Source organism: Lissotriton vulgaris, chromosome 1_2 (genome assembly GCF_964263255.1).
Source record: "Lissotriton vulgaris chromosome 1_2, aLisVul1.2, whole genome shotgun sequence".
NCBI classification, from domain to species: domain Eukaryota; kingdom Metazoa; phylum Chordata; class Amphibia; order Caudata; family Salamandridae; genus Lissotriton; species Lissotriton vulgaris.
Window position 1 is genome coordinate 112,402,539 of NC_141686.1, and position 19,220 is coordinate 112,421,758.

The window sequence follows — 19,220 nt, forward strand, 5'->3', positions numbered from 1 at the left end:
CTTCCCTACTTTGCTTATGGAGAATAAATTCTAGAATACTAACAATGTATATTGAAAATAAATATGATGTAAATAATCCTATAGAACACTTCACAACCTAGTGGTATGAAACATCTTTTTACAATGTTGATGAAAATCAAAGTTTGAAGGGTATATAGTTCATGGTTAACCTAATCCTCCATTCCGTCCAAATGTTGTTGACTAGCAAAACCAATTTTGTTTTCTATGTCAGTCAAGTGGAAATGCAAAACCTTTTTAACAGGATTTTAACTTGTAGTTTGTCCGAATGGGGTGAATCTTTGCAACTGCTGCAGAGAAAGACTCTTGAATTAAGATGTTTTGAAGGGAGTGTATTGAATAATTTCCCACCAGACTTCCATTCCTGCTGGCAATTGACCCATCATCGTTAATAGAGAGAAGACCATGTAAAATCTTATCTAGTCATGCCAGTTTTATTATCTAAACAGAACAGATAATGCCATAATATTTTTCATTGAATATTTTAGAACATGAGTAATTAATCCAGTAATCAGCCATGTTAACTCTCGATATTTTACATTTGTTTGTATTCAGGATCCTTGAAAAACTAAATTTAAAGGTGAGATTGTCAGGGTGTAATTTCTGATGACTTTAGATTATTCTGCATCATGGACACAGCAACATTAGAACTCATCGACTATTCCCTCCTGACCACAGATGATGGCAATCCATGCATCCTGAAGTTGCTGGACCTCTCAGCTACTTTTGACAATATACATCATCCCACCCTCATCCTTACTCTGTAGTCTTGCATACGATTCACTGCAACATTCTTCTTTGGTACTACATATCCAACCGACGCCAGTTCATTTACATTGTCACCACCAGGTCCCAGAAGAGTCTTTTCACATGCTGAGTCCACCAGTAATTCACGTGTGTCCCTTACCTTCAACCTTCTCCTGAACACACATTCCTTCTGACTTAAAAATCTGCACGTTTCGGCAAACATTTGTGGCCTCAAAATAACCTTCCACAAGTTTCTGATTCAAGAATGGCTTGGTGAGACGAAAGATGCAGAATCAAAAACTCCATGGTCGAGATTGCTGTGGTGTGATGCTATGCATGTTATTTTAAGAGTTTATAAGCAAGCAGATACATAAAAATCTGTCCTGGCGCTGAGAGAAAACACAATGTTCAAGGCAAGTAGGCTTCTGAATTCATATCTGTGCAAAGATCGCCGCCTAGTGTTGGGTCCGGATGATTGCACATTGTTGTCCTGGAAGAGTCTTCGAAGTATCACGAGATAGGTGGCTCCTCCCCTGGACTACAGTGCGCATGGGCATCGACTCCATCCTTAGATTGTTTTTTTCCGCCATTGGGTTCGGATGTCTATTTGTTAACTCAAGTTCGGAATCGATAAAAACTTTCCCTTTGGCCAAAAGGCCTTTAGTTATCGTCGGTATTGTCTTTGCGATCGGTGCCCAGTACTTCTTCCAGCTTGTTCCCCGAGCCGGACATCAAGAGGAGCCGCGTGGCTTTTCGGCACTGAAGGCCCGGTCGACGCCAGAGGCCTTATCGACGATCCATCATGGAACGGAGCCCGTTCAAGAGGTGTCCCGTTTGCAACTCCAAGTATCCTCACATCGATGTCCACCCGGTGTGCAACAAGTGCCTGTCTCCGGATCACGATGAAGCCAGCTGTATGGCTTGCTCTTGGTTCTGCTCCAAGAAGACGATTCGCCTTCGACGCGCAGCGCGAAAGGAGGCCCAGCAGACGGCACCTGACCCGGTGAACATCTTCGATGCCGAGGAAGATGAGGGAGTCGAGCAGGAAGTTCAAGAGAACCTGTCTGATCCTGCATCGGAGATCGACTCCACTTACGACGCGGATGTGGAAATGGTTAATAATGAAGACATCGTCGACTAGGTAGGAGACGATGATGAGGCCTTTTGGGCCGTGGAAGATAGCTCGAGCGAGGAGCTAGGCCCAGTCGTTGGTACGGGGGCCGCAACCAAAACACTCAATAAGGCTCAGGTCGAGGGATCGCCACATGGCCTTACCCAAGATCGTACACTTGGTTCTACAGCCTCGCCCCAAGGCCCGGCTACGGACATTTCTAACTAGCCATCGGTTGACCGATCAAAACCAAAAGCGCCGGTGTCTACGCAACCGAAAGCACTGGACGCTAAATCGAAACCAAAAGTGCGTATTGCTTTGGTCGGTTCGAAGGCCTCTGAACCATCGGCACCGACAAAACAGAAGAGTGTTATCGACCCAGTGAGGTCGCTAAAGGGTGTCGAGGCGAAGACCGGGGCACCGAAGAAACTGGTCAAGGACGTCGACCCGAAGGCCGTCGACACAGACAAGGGACTCGGAACTCAGAAAGTTCTCGATCCTAAGCGTCGACCCGACAAGGCTAAAAGCAGTACAGACCTAGAGTCCACACCCAGCGGTGGCTCGAAGGAACCCGTCGAGTCAACACAGCCATCCGCCTCCTTCTCGAAGCAGGTGTCGGACTCTCTAAAACGCATTAAAGAGAAGGCTACTACTGTCGGACCGAAGGCTACTCCACCCCCGAAGCCGGTCAGTAAACCTCCAAAATCGTCGGCACCCATCCAGTTCACTCTGCCGCCAAAAGTGGTACCTAAGGCCTTCGCCCCTAGGACGGCCGTCGAAACGACCAAGAAGGTGCCCACGGTGCCGAAGCCTACAACTGCGGAGGTGGCCACTAAGCATCGACAGCCTCCGTCTGAAGATCAGTCAAGGCAATTCATCGACTGTCTATTTTTAAGCGAAAGATCGCCCCTGAACAACCTATGGAGTCATATAAGATTCCATTAAAGAAAAAGAGGGATTCTGCTACGTCACCTCTTCTCTTTGAACCTATAACATCACATGCACAAGACACTGCCCCTATCTCACCCTCATACTCCGATGTGGAGGTAGGGGATGGTCACAATGAGGAGTACAGCTATCCTGTTGACACTGATCCTGAAGATCACACTGAACCCTGGGCAGACGCTGCTGACCCAGGAGATCCACAAACTGCCCCAGACAGTCATGTCTATACTGTTAAAACCTTGCCTACTGAAGACACTGCTGCGTTTAATGCACTTATTGAAAGGGCAGCAAAAAATAATGATGTCCAGCTCCATGCTGACCCTATTGAAGAGGATTTTTGTTTGACACCTTCTCAACCTCAGAAAGAACTGTCAAGACTCTACCAATGCTAAAGGGTGTCCTAAAACATGCAGGAGACATTTTTAAGGAGACCACAAGGGCAAGGGTGATAAACCCCAGATTTGGGAAGAAATACAAACCGGCACCTGGGGACCCTACGTATATCAAGGGACAGTTGCCGTTGGACTCTCTGGTTGTTTCCAATGCCCGGAAGAGGGCGAACTCTCAAACAACGGGTGATGCTCCTCCCCCTGAGAAACAATCTAAAGTGCTAGAAGCATCAGGGAAAAAGGTGGCAGCTCAAGCAGCCAATATCTGGCGCATCTCCAACACACAGGCACTCTTAGCCAGATATGACAGGGTTCATTATGATACACTTGAAACCCTGTTACAACACTTGCCAGATGAGTATAAGGAGGCAGCAGAGATGCTAATACAAGAAGGGAAACTTATATCAAACGCATCTATCAAGTGTGCGCTGGACGCAGCAGACCCCGCGGCCAGGGCAATTAATACAAGTGTGATGTTATGGCGACATGCCTGGCTGAGAATCTCCGGTTCCAAGCCCGAGATACAAACCACCATACTGAATCAGCCTGTTAACCCTGATCAATTATTTGGCCCAGAGGTGGACACCACCTTGGAAAAAATCAAAAAGGACACTGAGACTGCAAAGTCTATGGGGGCTCTACAGTCGCAGCAGTTCAGGGGTGGTTCCTTTCGTCGCTCCAGCAATAGAGGAACTTCCAGGGGCCAGCTGTCCCAGCAGACACAATACAGTAAAGGAGGCACGCAGACCACCTACACCAAACAGAGTAGGGGTGGCTATCGTGGAAACAGCACCAAGGGCAGAGGTCGTGGAAACAGCTCCCGATCCTCCGCCACTAACAAACAGTGACGTCTTGTCACTGCCCCCCGACCATACCACACCGGTCGGGGGGAGACTGCAACAGTTCCTGCCGGTCTGGAAATCCATCACTACAGACAGGTGGGTGAGGCTGCTTATCCAGTACGGTTATTGTCTGGAGTTAACATCCACTCCACCCAACATACCCTCAAGACACCGTCCTATGTCCACAGAGCATTTGCAATTATTGCAGCAGGAGGTCGTCGTCATGCTGCAAAAAGGAGCCTTAAAGCTTGTGCCTGTGGAAGAAAAAGGTACAGGGGTGTACTCGCTGTACTTCTTGATCCCAAAAAAAGACGGGTCCCTCAGACCCATACTGGACCTCAGGCCCCTAAACCAGTGCATTCTATCAGAACACTTTCACATGCTCACATTACAGCAGGTTCTACTGTTACTCAATCAGGGAGATTTCCTCGCAACATTAGATCTGAAGGATGCATATTTCCATATACCGCTACACCCGTCACACAGAAAATACCTCAGGTTCACCATTCAGGATCAGCATTATCAGTTCAAGGTCCTCCCTTTCGGAGTGACGACGGCGCCCAGGGTGTTTACCAAGTGCCTCGCGACAGTGGCTGCATACCTACGGAGACAGAACGTTCACGTCTACCCTTATCTGGACGACTGGCTTATCCAGGCGAAGTCGGCCCAGCAGTGTGCTGCCCACATGTCCCACACCATTCACCTTCTTCACGATCTGGGGTTCTCACTGAATTATCCAAAGTCCCACGTTCAGCCCGCCCACGTACGGCAGAATCTGGGCGCAACAATAGATACTCTGGCAGCCAAAGCACAGCCAAATTCAGTGAGGATCAACAGCATGCAATTACTGATACAACAATTCAAGCCACAACACTCGCTTCCAGCACGAGTGTTCATGCAGTTGATAGGCATGATGGCCTCCTGCATCTTCATAGTCCCGCACGCGAGACTACACATGCGTCTGCTTCAGGAGTGCTTAGCACGTCAGTGGAATCAGGCTCATGGACAGTTGAAAGACCTAGTGTTGGTGACCGGTCGCGCATACAACTCTCTGCATTGGTGGAATCCACAAAACCTTTGCAGGGGCCGCCCGTTCCAGGAGCCTGTGCCACAGATTATTCTGACAACGGACGCATCTCTCCAGGGATGGGGAGCTCATGTACTCCACTACACAGTGCAGGGACTATGGACAGCACAGCAGAGGAAGATGCACATCAACCTTCTAGAACTGATTGCTATCTTCATGGCGATGAAAGCATTCAAGTACATCTGTGCAACAAGGTTGTGTTGATCCGGACGGACAACATGACGGCCATGTTCTACATACAGAAGCAGGGAGGTACACACTCTCCACAGTTGTGTCATCTGGCTCAGAGCATGTGGAAGTGGGCCATTCAGAGGAACATCTTCCTCATGGCGGAACACCTCCCGAGCAAGGACAATCAGATGGCGGACGTGCTCAGCTGGTACAGCCACCAAATGCACGAGTGGGAGATACATCCATCAGTACTCCAGCCGTACTTCCAGCAGTGGGGTCATCCAGAGATAGACCTGTTCGCCACAAAGGAAAACGCCAAATGCCAAAGCTTTGCTGCCAGGTTCCCACACCCACAGTCGCAGGGAAATGCGATATGGATGAACTGGTCAGGCATATTTGCGTACGCTTTCCCCCCAGCACCTCTAATACCGCTGGTGGCACGCAAGCTGAAGCAACACTCGATGACTCTCATCCTGGTTGCTCCAACGTCTGCACGCCAACCATGATACACCACTTTTCTAGAACTCTCTGTGGTACCGCATCAAAGGCTGCACCTCACACCCAGGCTTTTGATGCAGAGCCTTGGCGACATTCAGCATCCAGATCCGCAACAGCTCAACCTGGCGATCTGGCTCCTGAGGCCTTAGAATTTGGCTACCTCAACTTGCCTCCTGACTGTAGGGATATCATAAGAGAGGCAAGGAAGCCCACCACTAGAGCATGTTATGCAGCAAAATGGAAGCAGTTTGTCATTTATTGTGCCGAACACAACATCAACCCGCTAGATGCATCTACTCACAATATCATTTGTTATCTGTTACATCTATACAAATGCAATCTGGCCTATGCCTCCATTCGTATACATTTGTCTGCAATAGCAGCTTATCTCCAGAACAGGCAGCATCTCTCGCTTTTCAGAGTGCCTGCCATCAAAGCCTTTCTGGAGGGACTCAAACGAGTTATTCCTCCCAGACACCCACCAGCGCCTGTATGGAACCTAAACGTGATCCTTACCAGGCTGATGGGTCCAACTTTTGAGCCTCTCCACTCATGCGAAGTCCAATTCTTGACGTGGAAAGTGGCTTTCCTAATAGCAATCACATCGCTACAACGAGTTAGTGAACTTCAGGCACTAACTATCCAGGAGCCATTCATACAGATTCACTCCAACAGGGTGGTACTCCGCACTAACCCTACGTTTCTGCCTAAAGTGGTTTCACAGTTCCATATCAATCAAACTATAGAACTGCCAGTGTTCTTCCAGAATCCTGAGTCAGTGGCAGAGAGAATGCTCCATACACTAGACGTCAAAAGAGCTCTAATGTACTACATAGATAGGACAAAAGATTTTAGGAAAACAAAACAACAGTTTGTTGCTTTTTCGCCACAACACAAAGGCAACCCCATTTCCAAAGCAGATATAGCCAGGTAGATCGTTAAGTGCATTCAGATTTGCTATCAAAAGGCCAAGCGCACATTAACGGTTCCCCCGAGAGCCCACTCCACGCGAAAGTTGGGGGCCTCCATGGCTTTCCATGGAAATATTCCTTTAGAAGACATATGTAGAGCAGCCACATGGTCTACCACACACACATTTACAAAACGCTACTGCGTAGATGTGCACTCCAAACAGCAGGCAGCTGTAGGGCAGGCTGTTCTAAAAACACTTTTTCAAACTGCTGCAGCTGGCACATCCGGCCGCCGCTAATGGAGGGACTGCTATATATTCTATGCACAGATATAAATTCAGCAGCCCACATGCCTCGAACCGAATATGCTACTTACCAGTATGCATCTGCTCTTGGCATGTAGGGCTGCTGACATTCATATCGCCCGCCCTCCTCCCCGGTGCCTGTTGCAGCTGTAGCACTCAGAATCATTCTCAAGCATGGTCATCACTTACTGTATTACACTCCATCTCTGCCACAATGGCGAAAAACAATCTGAGGATGGAGAGGATGCCCATGCACACTGTAGTCCAGGGGAGGAGCCACCTATCTCGTGATCCTTCGAAGACTCTTCCAGGACAACAATGTGCAATCATCCAGACCCAACACTAGGCGGCGATCTATGCACAGATATGAATGTCAGCAGCCCTTCATGCCAAGAACAGATGCATACTGGTAAGTAGCATATTCCTATCTTAAAATCATTGGAATGGAGCCAAGATGAGACAGTCGAAATAAACTGATAGAATGCTTGTAACTGGGCGGCATCTGTTTTGTTAAGAACAATAATTAAGTATCATCTGCGTAGTTCATACAAGTGACACCATAGTGTTATATGTGGTGGTACCAGGCTGTGAAGCACCGTTCAAAATAGAGGAGGACTTGCTGACGACGTGGAGTTGTCTGTCCTATGGTCGTTGGCCGATAAGAATGGTTTTCTGACAGCAGAGCTGGCAGATGGTTGTTTTATGTGTCTTCTATCTATCCCCGTTTCTACCCTCTGCTACAGCGTCCTTGAGTAAGCCCTGACTGCTCTACTTCACTGCCCCTTGAAAGCAGAGTGCTAACACGTACTTTGTTATCCAAGTACCGTGTAAGTGTATCGGTAGCCCGGCCACAAGTCTTAAACAGTATACACACAGGATATAACAACTGACTTGGAAGTACTAGCTTGTGACCAACAAGGCCCCAAGAGCTCCAAGTGACAGGCTTTACAAATAGAAATTTTGCAATGTCTGGAAATCCTTTCGTTTTTGTGACAGATCTTTATTAGCTCCTACATTTTCAGCAACTTTTCCTTTTGGTGTTGCATGCAGAAGCAGATATTTTATACACGTGAAAGGTTTTGCAAGCTGAAACAATGTTTATATTTTACATAAAGTGATGGTGGCATAAATAAGAGACAACCTATATATGTATTTTACAAAGAAGAAATGTAGTTTAGGAAATTATGGAACTTGATTTTGAAAGTCATAACTAAGCCTTGTGTTGATTTAAGAATAACTAATTGATTAAAAAATCCATTTGGTGTAAGCGTGGGGAAAAGTAAGTCTTGCAAACCTTCCCTGGCTAACAAATGAGTTCCTTGAGTTTACATATGCAGATTATTCACATTGAGGCAAATCCGCAAGTGTCACTCATGGGAAATTTAGGGAAAGAGGTATGTTCTCTTCATGATTTATATGTACGTTTAGTAGTGCAGATAAGTGTGTGAAGGCATTCAAAATGTTTGGGAATGCATGCAAGGTTATTACTTTCTACACGTTTACCTCTTTTGATTCCATTCTGTCACTGATTCCTAACCGTGACGCTAGGGCCAAGACTACGGAAACTTTGCCGTACTTCACAGAAATCCCACAGGTATATTAACATCTCTTCATATATCCCGATCCTGCTTTTGTGAATGAAGTTTCATTTTTAGCATGGCAAAAGGTTTGTCAATTAAGGAAAATGTATTTAGAATATTTCTTAAATACATTTGCTAGTGCTTCTTCACATCAGAACCTAAATGGAGCAAATAATAAGAGGCACATTACCACTTTAGATTAGCTTGCCTTGTTTATTTAGATACAGTATCAGAGACTGACTGTTCCACAAAAACAATCAATATATCTTTTCTATTAGATTGCAGGTTTATGCAATATTGAGAGTACTTCTCCCTCTTCCTCCCTCCTTCTCTGTCTTTCTGTCTCTGAAGTCTGGAGTTGCGGGATTTTATTCTAGAATGCTGTATTCATGGAAAACTATTAAGAATATTGCCTACTATAGAATCCGCTTTTGATCAGTGTCTGAGAAGTGTTAGGCTATTGTTTGTTCATGAAAGTGCCAATATGATTATATTTGCATTTATCTTAAGTTTTGTTTTTTCACACAGACGGGCAGAACCTCTACAAGAAGGGTCAATCCCATCATATTGGGATAAGTCGTTATTGACAGAGGTGGGATACAAGGTATGTGTAATAAGCTCTTAAAAAACACAGGCAGTGCTTTCCACTTCCAAGCTTGTGCTATTTATGCTCATGAATGTTAATGTGTATTGTGTGTTTAGAAAAAGAAACATGAATACTGAATGAATGCTGTTGTAAATTTAGCGCTGTTGTATTTTAATAAGTGTAACTTGTAATTTGTTTTTAAAATCTCACCTCCCCCTGCACCACACGCCATCACTGACTACCGGAGCCGCCTCCCTGACACTCCTTGCGGGGACCTGCAGGCACTTCCGGTCGGACGGCACGAAGAGCGGGTAGCGCTCTAGTGTTTGACTTCCTGGGTGTTATTTAGGCGGAGCAGGAGCGCATTTCGCTGTGGGAAGGAGACAGTGGCAGTGTCTCCGACCCGCTTTGCATTTGACCTGTCCTGGGCAGTAAGTGCTTGTTAGCGCTTAGAAATTTAGTGCTGTTGTAAATTTAGCGCTTTTGTATTTTAATAAGTGTAACTTGTAATTTGTTTTTAAAATCTCACCTCCCCCTGCACCACACGCCATCACTGACTACCGGAGCCGCCTCCCTGACACTCCTTGCGGGGACCTGCAGGCACTTCCGGTCGGACGGCACGAAGAGCGGGTAGCGCTCTAGTGTTTGACTTCCTGGGGGTTATTTAGGCGGAGCAGGAGCGCATTCCGCTGTGGGAAGGAGACAGTGGCAGTGTCTCCGACCCGCTTTGCATTTGACCTGTCCTGGGCAGTAAGTGCTTGTTAGCGCTTAGAAATTTAGTGCTGTTGTAAATTTAGCGCTGTTGTATTTTAATAAGTGTAACTTGTAATTTGTTTTTAAAATCTCACCTCCCCCTGCACCAAACGCCATCACGGACTACCGGAGCCGCCTTCCTGACACTCCTTGCGGGGACCTGCAGGCACTTCCGGTCGGACGGAACGAAGAGCGGGTAGCGCTCTAGTGTTTGACTTCCTGGGGGTTATTTAGGCGGAGCAGGAGCGCATTTCGCTGTGGGAAGGAGACAGTGGCAGTGTCTCCGACCCGCTTTGCATTTGACCTGTCCTGGGCAGTAAGTGCTTGTTAGCGCTTAGAAATTTAGTGCTGTTGTAAATTTAGCGCTGTTGTATTTTAATAAGTGTAACTTGTAATTTGTTTTTAAAATCTCACCTCCCCCTGCACCACACGCCATCACTGACTACCGGAGCCGCCTCCCTGACACTCCTTGCGGGGACCTGCAGGCACTTCCGGTCGGACGGCACGAAGAGCGGGTAGCGCTCTAGTGTTTGACTTCCTGGGGGTTATTTAGCCCTCGCAGGATTACGAGCGCGCAGCGGTCGCGCGCAGCCCCGCCGAAGAGCTGCCCGTCTGCGCCCGTCCGCGACAGGACGCGGCGTAGGGGCTAGGGCCCTTTGTGCTATGGACCCCGCTATTGCAGGTACTCGATTCATTTCGTATTCTGCTAGTTTCCTGCGCCAGCTTCAACCTACGCGCACTTGTGCTACACAATTACCCGGCAAGATACTTGAGGGTTGCTTTTCTTGTCGACAATGTCGCTATCAATCTATGTTGCCAACTGACAGTTCTTATGCTAATGCTTTCATATCTACCTCCCCCATAGAACTTAAGTGTCTTCTCCTTAATGTACGATCCCTTCCAAAACACCAACTTCAGATCTGGGATCTGATTTCCTCTAAGCAACCCGATATATGTTTCTTCACTGAAACGTGGATGAAACCCCACACTACTACTGCTATTACATTAGGGGTCCCAGTGGGTTATAAAATCATACATGTGGATAGGCCTATCAAAACTGGAGGAGGATTAGCGATCATTTTTAAAGACTCCTTTAAGATAGTAATGATAGAACAGAGTTTTACCCCTCTTCTGGAAATCATGATTTTCAAAATTATCCTGACAAGTAATATCTCATGGAAGGGCGCACTAACATATCGCCCACCGGGACAGAATCCAGATTTTGCTTTGTCTCTTCTGGAATTACTGGCCCCCCATGTCAGAGCTAAGGAGGACTTTCTTCTCTTTGGGGATTTTAATATACATATGGATAACCCCGAAGATCATGAATCTATACAATTAGCAGCAGATCTGTCCAATCTTGGTTTAGAGATAAAAAACAGCGGGCCAACTCACACAGCTGGCCGTACCCTTGACTCTATTTTCACTAACTGTACTAAAATAAGGTGCCTTCCTGCTACAGAAATCCATTGGACCGATCATTTCTTGATTGAGTTCTATCTGGCAGGACCCACCAAACAATCCCCCAGAACACCATCTCCTCCTATTTTCCGTCGCCAATGGTACAAAATATCAGTTGAGAATCTGAGGGAACACTGGCAACAACCTCAATTTACCGAAGGAGACACAGCTGAAGAGGCACTGGAAAAATATAATAAATCTCTTACATCAGCTATTGATTCTCTCGCCCCGTTAAAACTTCATAAACAGTACCCTCCTACTAAACAAGAGAAGTGGTACACGTTGGATCTCAGGAAGGAAAAACAGAAATGCAGGAGATTAGAAAAAGCATGGAGGAAATCAAAAAATGAGCAAGAAAGGAAAATGTTTTTAGAAGCTCAGTCAAAATATTATAAAAACATAAAACTCGCAAGGAAAAATTATTTATCCCTACAACTAGAAGAGGCGGGAAACTGTCCGAGGGAATTATTTAAAATCTTGCTAAGTTTTGTTAAGCCATCAGCTAGTGAGAGCCCTGACGATGCCTCACAGACACTGTGCGACGAAATTTCCATGTTCTTTGAGGACAAAATAAATTTGATTTATAATAAAATCTTGGCTTCACAAGGCACAGTAACAGGGCCCCCCCTCCATGTGCAATCCCTGAACAGATTAAAAACACCTTTCTTACTATTCCCCCAGTTAGTGACTTAGATCTCCCACTCCTCATTAACCATATGAAAACTGGCTCCCCGAACGATCACCTTCCTGCAAAAATGGTGGCCCCGTTAATTTCCATCTTGGGGCCCTCCATCCAGTCAGTTATGAACATCTCACTGACGAAAGGACAAGTCCCGAGAGAATGGAAGATAGCGGTGGTAAACCCTATTAGGGCGAAGGCGGCTTTCCCCTGGACAGATTTGTCCAACCTTCGGCCCATTTCCCTCCTACCCTACATCGGTAAGATGACGGAGAAGCACGTTAACACCCACCTATCGAATCACCTTGAAGCAGCAGAAGGCCTGGACCCTTCTCAATCTGGGTTCAGGCCAAACCACAGCACTGAATCGGCCCTACTAGAAGTGACCAATAACATCAGGTTGACACTTGATGGTGGGGGGTCTATGATTCTGGTGCTGTTGGATTTGTCTGCTGCTTTCGATACGGTGTCTCATGAAGTGCTTCTCGACCGTCTGAGAGGTGTAGGGATGGGAGGAACGGCCCTATCTTGGGTAGAAAGCTTCCTTTCCTGCCGCTCTCAAGAAGTCAGGCTGGGCTCCCATAAATCCATCTCTAGGGAGCTCACCAGGGGTGTGCCACAGGGCTCATGCCTAAGCCCCACATTATTTAATGTGTACGTGTCCCCCCTGGCCGACTTAGTGAGGCCATTTGGGTTTACCCCGATATCCTACGCTGATGACACCCAGCTACTGTTCCCCTTCAAAACTTTCTCACCTGCCCTGCAAAAATCCTTTGCAGAAGGCATGAGGGCTGTGTCATGTTGGATGGCTGAGAATTGCCTACAATGCAATGTGGGCAAAACAGAGGTTTTATTGTTCGGGGAGGCAGCAACACTATGGTCTGGGAAGTGGTGGCCCACAGAATTAGGACCAGTTCCTGTCCCAAAGCAGACTGTCAAAAACTTGGGGGTGTTATTTGATCAAGCCCTGACTTTTAAACATCATGTCAACCAAGTGGCGGGCACCTGCTTTAGAGCCATCGGACTTTTGAAAAGGGTGTTTCCCTATATACCCGATGGTCACAGGAAAACTTTAGTCCAGGCACTAGTGATCAGTAGATTGGACTACTGTAATGGCCTTCTTTTGTCAACTAATGAAGGCCAATTAAACAAACTACAAGTAGTCCAAAATACGGCGGCGAGGTTAGTTCTCAATGTACCATCTAGAACTCCCTCCCGCCCCCTACTAGCCAAACTTCATTGGTTGCCAGTGCGGCAACGCACGAAGTTTAAAATTCTGTGTACCATTCATAGGTGTCTGATAGGAAAGGGACCCAAATATTTGACTAAAGCTTTTCTACCCTATGTACCAGGCCGATCACTTCGATCGAGTAATCTTCATCTATTACCGGTCCCAAAAATAAAAAAATCTCGCCAGGGAGGTCGTGCTCTGGCACATACAGGACCTGTCCTTTGGAACTCCCTTCCCATTCAACTGAAACTCATTACCAACCATTTATCCTTTCGCAAAAACCTTAAGACTCACCTTTTTTCTTCCAACTAATCAGTTTATGATTCACTATTTCTGTTTACGATCAGGCATGGGTCAAATGTACCTGTTTCCACCATAAGCGCAGAGATATCCCTCCGGGGATCGAGTCAGGCGCTATAGAAGCACATAAATAAAATAAATAAATAAATAGTCTGTATCATAATGAAGACAAAAACAACACAGGCAGAATTTAGCTGTGGTGATTAGAAGTTAGCCAGCCAGTGAAGCCTAAAGACAGATAAAAGGCCTGTCATATTGAACTAGAAAACGGACTACTGGATGGTTGTCTACTAAAGCAAAGAAAATATTAGAGAATTGATAGTGTACTGTACTGTCTACTCGTTGAAAAAAGAGTAGAGTGAAGATATGGGGCCTTTTTAGGTTTCGCCTGGGGCACGGAGCTCCTAGCTCCGCCCCCAGGAGAAATCTTATGTCTCTACAGTGTACTGCTTAGTCCCGCCCTCTGTTCCATTGGCTAGCTCCATAAATGGAGGCTAGCTATTGGAACAGAGATCTGTCCGTCATGGCCGGACCAGATTCGTGGGCGTTCCTGCATTTTTTTCCCTCTCCACCCTTTTCGCATTGTCATCAAGGCCGTGGGCGGGGTTTATTTTTTTTTTTTAGTCAGTTTCATTTGGTCATTGTGCGGCCGATCTCCGCCAGAGGAAGTCCAGGTTCAGGTGAGTGCCTGCCGTTTCCACCCCCCCTCCCGCTGTCCGTGTGCCTCCCCGCACCCCTCCCGCTGTCCGTGTGCCTCCCCCCCCTTCCCGCTGACCGTGTGCTGTTCCCGCCCTCCCCCCTGTCCGTGTCCGCCCCCCCTCCTGCTGTCCGTCCCCCCTCCTGCTGTCCGTGTGCCCGTAGGTGCTTGTTTTAATTTCATTTCTGTTGTGAGGATATTTCTCATCTTTACGAGGGGTGTACTTGACGGATCATGTTTCTGAAGTCTTGTTTTCCCGTTAGCATTGTTATTTTGCCCTGGCCAATGGGACAGCAGTGGCGCTACGTACACAGAGAGGTAGGGTACTTTCCTACTTAGTTTCAGTATTGTGCTTTACTTTGTACACATCCCCTTCCCGTTGTCCATGTTCTCCTTCCTCTGGCCCCCCTCCTGTTGTCCGCGTGTGTTCCGTGTTGTGCTTTGACCCCATCCCAACTGCAAGCTCCCTGGTCCGGCCCCGCAGGAGGCCCGCTGGGTTGGTACCTTCGGTCGTCTCTTGTGCCCCCGCCCACTTTTCACTAATAGGGGCGGTCACCCCTTGGCTCGCCTCTCTCCGGGTGGTAGTCATCCAGTGCCTTGGAGGATTAAGGAGGCACAGACACTTGCAGGCCAGCTGCTGGGCCGGGCACACACTTGAACCCTTCCAGTTGTGGGGTCCATGGGCCCTGGAGGCATTCCCCCCCCCCCCCCCCCCCCCACCCCTCACACCCCCTGCTCTGGGCCCTCGTCAAATTGGCTATGCTCTGTTCCCAATACCCAGGCACTCCCCAGTTCCAGCGACTCCTCGGTCTGCGGGGGTTGTGGGCTTGGGTATGCCAGGGCCTCTGTGCTCGCGCTGCGTGTACTTGGTGGTACCACCGACTGCTGTACGCCTCGGCCCGCACCACTTGTAGGCTCTATGGTTGAGGATCCACTCGCCCAGTTGTGGTACTACGGGTGTCGGGTCTAAGCAGTAAGTGAGTCCATTACCTTGCATGGGGTTGTTCTGTCCACCTGGATATCAGGCCGGGCAATTGTGCCTGTAAAGGGCTGCGCGGTCGAGTGCTGTTATAGCAAGATGTAGCTTTGCCTCCTACCCCCTCCCTCCCCCCCTCTTTGTGGGGGTTTTCTATGGTCGCCAGGTGATGCCTTGTAGGACCGACTGTCCCTGTCTGTGGGTGTTGGGGCAGGTTTGACTTGGCGAGATCAAGCGTGCAAACAAATTTGAGTGGCACATTTTCAGCATAAGAGTGACTGGGCTCGCGCTCGTGGAGTGCAGTGTTTTTCATGGTGTGGCATACATGCTTAAGCAGCACCGGCGAGCGTTAACGTGCTACATGTTAGGGAAATACATTTTCCCAGTCTCGCACAAAGCGAGCTCGCTGTAATCATCTCCACTAATCCGGAGGAGGGGCTAGCGGTGTGCGCTCCATTGATGACTAAACTCAATATGGCTCCCTTGAGCTTTGGGCCGACGGGCTCTTGGACGACGCACCTGCGTGCCGGTTCTGGCATTGAGGCCTTTGACTGTTGTGTGGCGGCCTTCTCTTCTACCCCTAACGATCTTTCTCTACTGATGAGGGAAGTTATCCCAAAACCCGAGACATGTCTCGGGCGATATCCTAAAACCCGGGACATGTATCGGGTCTAGAGATTCATCAGTCCTACAAGTACCGACTTGCACCCACCTGGGTGATCCACTAAAGAACTGCAAGTACCAGAGTCCCGAGGGGCGATCCGGAGGAGGGGCTAGCGGTGTGCGCTCCATTGATGACTATTACGGAAATCGTTATTCGACTGATTTTAGAGGAATAATATAAAGTTTCAAAACTCCCCACTTAGAAGAAATTTCAGTGAAAACCAGTCAATGTTAGCCTAGGGAAGGAAAGTGAGTTATCGGCTTTCAGGTGAGTTTAAGGTACTGGGCATAGACTCAGGGGTCTCCCAGGGTCGGAAAGGTACAGTGGTTTTGCAGCGTGAATCTTTCTGGATTCACTATGCTGTGCATATTCTGCGGTCTTGTGGTTGGGTCCGGATTCGTAGTCTTTTCTCTGTTTTTTTTTTTTTTTTGTAGCCCTTGTGGGCGTCGGCGTCACACCTCCTCGGGTGCATTTCCGGTGACATCGGCATGCTTCCTGCGGAAGCTCCCACTCTTGGGCGCCATCTTCAGATTCTTTTTCCGCGGTCGGGTCTGGATCGTTCCTGTGTGGGCTCCAGACATTTTTGGAGAAAGTGCTGAAAAGAGTGGAAGTTGGAGAAGATATTGGGAGAAGAAGACTAAAGAAGACTTCACAGAACATTGACGAAGAGAAAAGAACTTTGACGATCGTGTGAGGAAGAGACAGAGGGTAGCACACGCCACCCTCAAAGGAAAATCCCCGACGCCATCGCTGTACGAGCTGGGGATGACCTCGGAGGAAGAGGACAACGCTGCCGCCGAAGACGACAGCTACACGGTCGTAGAGACCGATTACAAGAAGACACCTGATAAGGTAGGAGACTCGATGTCCCATAAGAACACGAGAGACTCTGAGTCTCGAAAGTACGAGGCCAAGAGCCCGAAGGCGCCGAAGCAGCGACATCTGCCATCCGCGACCACAAACAGGCCCAGCAGATCCTCGGAGAAGGAGTCCCTGGCGCCGAGAGCTGTTGACCAGCAGAAAGCGTCGAAGATCGTCGCCGAAAGGGACCGATCGACGTCGAGGGAGAAAGACCCTAAAGCCTCAGCGCCGTCCAAGGACCCGAAGGCCGGTTCGACGTCCAAGCCGTCGACGCCGAGAATCTCGCCGCCGAGCCAGGCGACGAAGAGAGGGGCCGAACGTTCCGAAGCCGAAAACGCGGCCGAGGTGGAAAGGAAAAGACGTCGGCTAGAAGCCGAAATGGCAAGTCTTGCAGCGGAGGAAGGAGCTCGACACCGAGATGAGTGCCTTCAAAATTCCACACAAGACCAAGCACGCCGTGCTAGATCTGGTCGAAGAGGAAGAAGAACATGTCGACGACCATGTGCCTAGCGACGAGATGGTCGACGACCAGGAAGGTGAAGAGAATCCCTACGAGGATTACTGCTATGAGGAGGAAGAGGGCAGTAGGTTGGACGCCGAGTCGGCCACCTCTGACCCACGCGAGGAGGATTACTTAGACGTCGACACCGAGAGCCCGGAGGAGGCGGTCGACTCATACCCCTCGAGGCCCTCGCCGCCGGACGACATCGGGGCATACAACTCGGCGATACAATCTGCAGCAGCTGCATTCAAGCTAAATCTCGACGAGGAAAAGCAGAAAGCAGACTTCCTGCTAGAGACATTGCTCCCAACACAAACAAGAAGCCAGTTCCTTCTAATGCTCGAGAGCGTCTTGGCTCAGGGAAAGGAAGCGTTCAAAGAGCCCGCAACGTGCAAGGCGGTAACTCCCAGAACAGAGAAAAAATACAAACACTCCTCAAAGGAACTGGCCTACATTCGGGCGAGGTCTCCGCTGACTCCATTATCACGGCCACAGCTAGGAAGAGGGCGAGCGTATCCACTACCTCGGGCCCACCACCGGATAAGGAAAGCAAGAGGATGGATCTGGTGGGGAGAAGGATCGAGCGGAATGCCGCGACCCACTGGCGCATGGCTAATTCCAACGCCCTGTTAAACAGGCACATATACCAGATCATGGAGGGGCTGGGGCAGTTGGTGAAGGACCTACCCCAGGATGCCAGGCAGAAGGCCGAAAAATTGATCGAAGAAGGGAAAAACGCAGCAAATTCTTGCCTTAAGACGGCCCTGGACGGAGCAGACACCGCCAGCAGACTCATGATGATGGGTGTCACGGAAAGAAGACACGCCTGGCTCAGGATCTCAGGGTTCAAACCCGAGGTACAACACAGTATCCTGAACACACCGTTCAACGGCGAAACGCTTTTCGGAGCAACAGTTGACGAGAAACTATGCCAACTCAAAAAAGATAACGAGACGGCAAGATCCATGGGGGCATTGCAGTTCAGAGGCAACAGAAGAGGCACCCCGGCACGGAGGCCCGGCGGGAGAGGTGGAAACCAGCCAGGTACATCGCACCAGGCCTTCCAGCAAACGCACCAGGCAGACTCGCAGGCTCAGCAAGGTCACCAGAAGCAGTCCTGGCAGTACCAGCCAAGGGGTCAGTCCTTTCGAGGGAGAAATGGACGTGGCCAGAATAGAAGAGGGGGGCAGCAGCCCACCTCGAAGTGACTTCAGAGACCTCCGGGTGCCCGACCACAGAAAAGATCCTAGGGGGCACCACGTACGAAGGGGTCAGGACAATCTGAACACCTACGACCACATGACACCAGTGGGAGGGAGATTAAAGTTCTACCTCCAAGAATGGAGAGAAATAACATCTGACAAATGGATCCTAAACATCATCCAATTCGGATACTGCTTGGAGTTGGAGAGAAAGCCAACAAACAGAAAACCGAGGGGAAAGCCACCAGCAAGAGAACAGCTGGTGAGGCTTCAGGAAGAATTGCAAGAACTTCTACAAAAACAGGCCATAGAAAGAGTTCCCTTCAGGGAAAGGAACAAAGGAATATACTCAATGTACTTCCTAGTACCAAAGGTCGACGACAAGATGAGACCCATCCTAGACCTAAGGTTCCTCAACAAGTTCATAAGAACACAAAAGTTCAAGATGACCTCCCTGCAGGAGGTGCTGCCGCAATTGCAGGTCGGAGACTTCATGGTCACGATAGACCTCAATGACGCCTACTTACACATACCGATGAACGAGGAGCACAAGCATATGCTCAGGTTCACAATCGGAGGAGGCCACTACCAGTTCACAACGCTGGCCTTTGGACTGAAATCAGCACCGAGGGTATTCACGAAGTGCCTCGCGGCAGTCGCAGCGCACTTACGAAGACAGGGGATACACGTATACCCTTACCTGG

The 19,220-nt window shown here is 48.7% G+C and overlaps 1 protein-coding gene across 1 annotated transcript in view; it reads left to right on the forward strand.

Moving 5' to 3' along the window:
* The window catches only part of LOC147734651 (protein mono-ADP-ribosyltransferase PARP12-like), a 320,390-nt gene that overhangs the window by 254,470 nt on the left and 46,700 nt on the right, over positions 1-19,220 (forward strand). Inside the window, exon 9 of the mRNA XM_086952947.1 lies at positions 9,133-9,208. Coding sequence (XP_086809073.1) covers positions 9,133-9,208 — 76 coding nt within the window. The remainder of the gene's footprint in view (positions 1-9,132; positions 9,209-19,220) is intronic.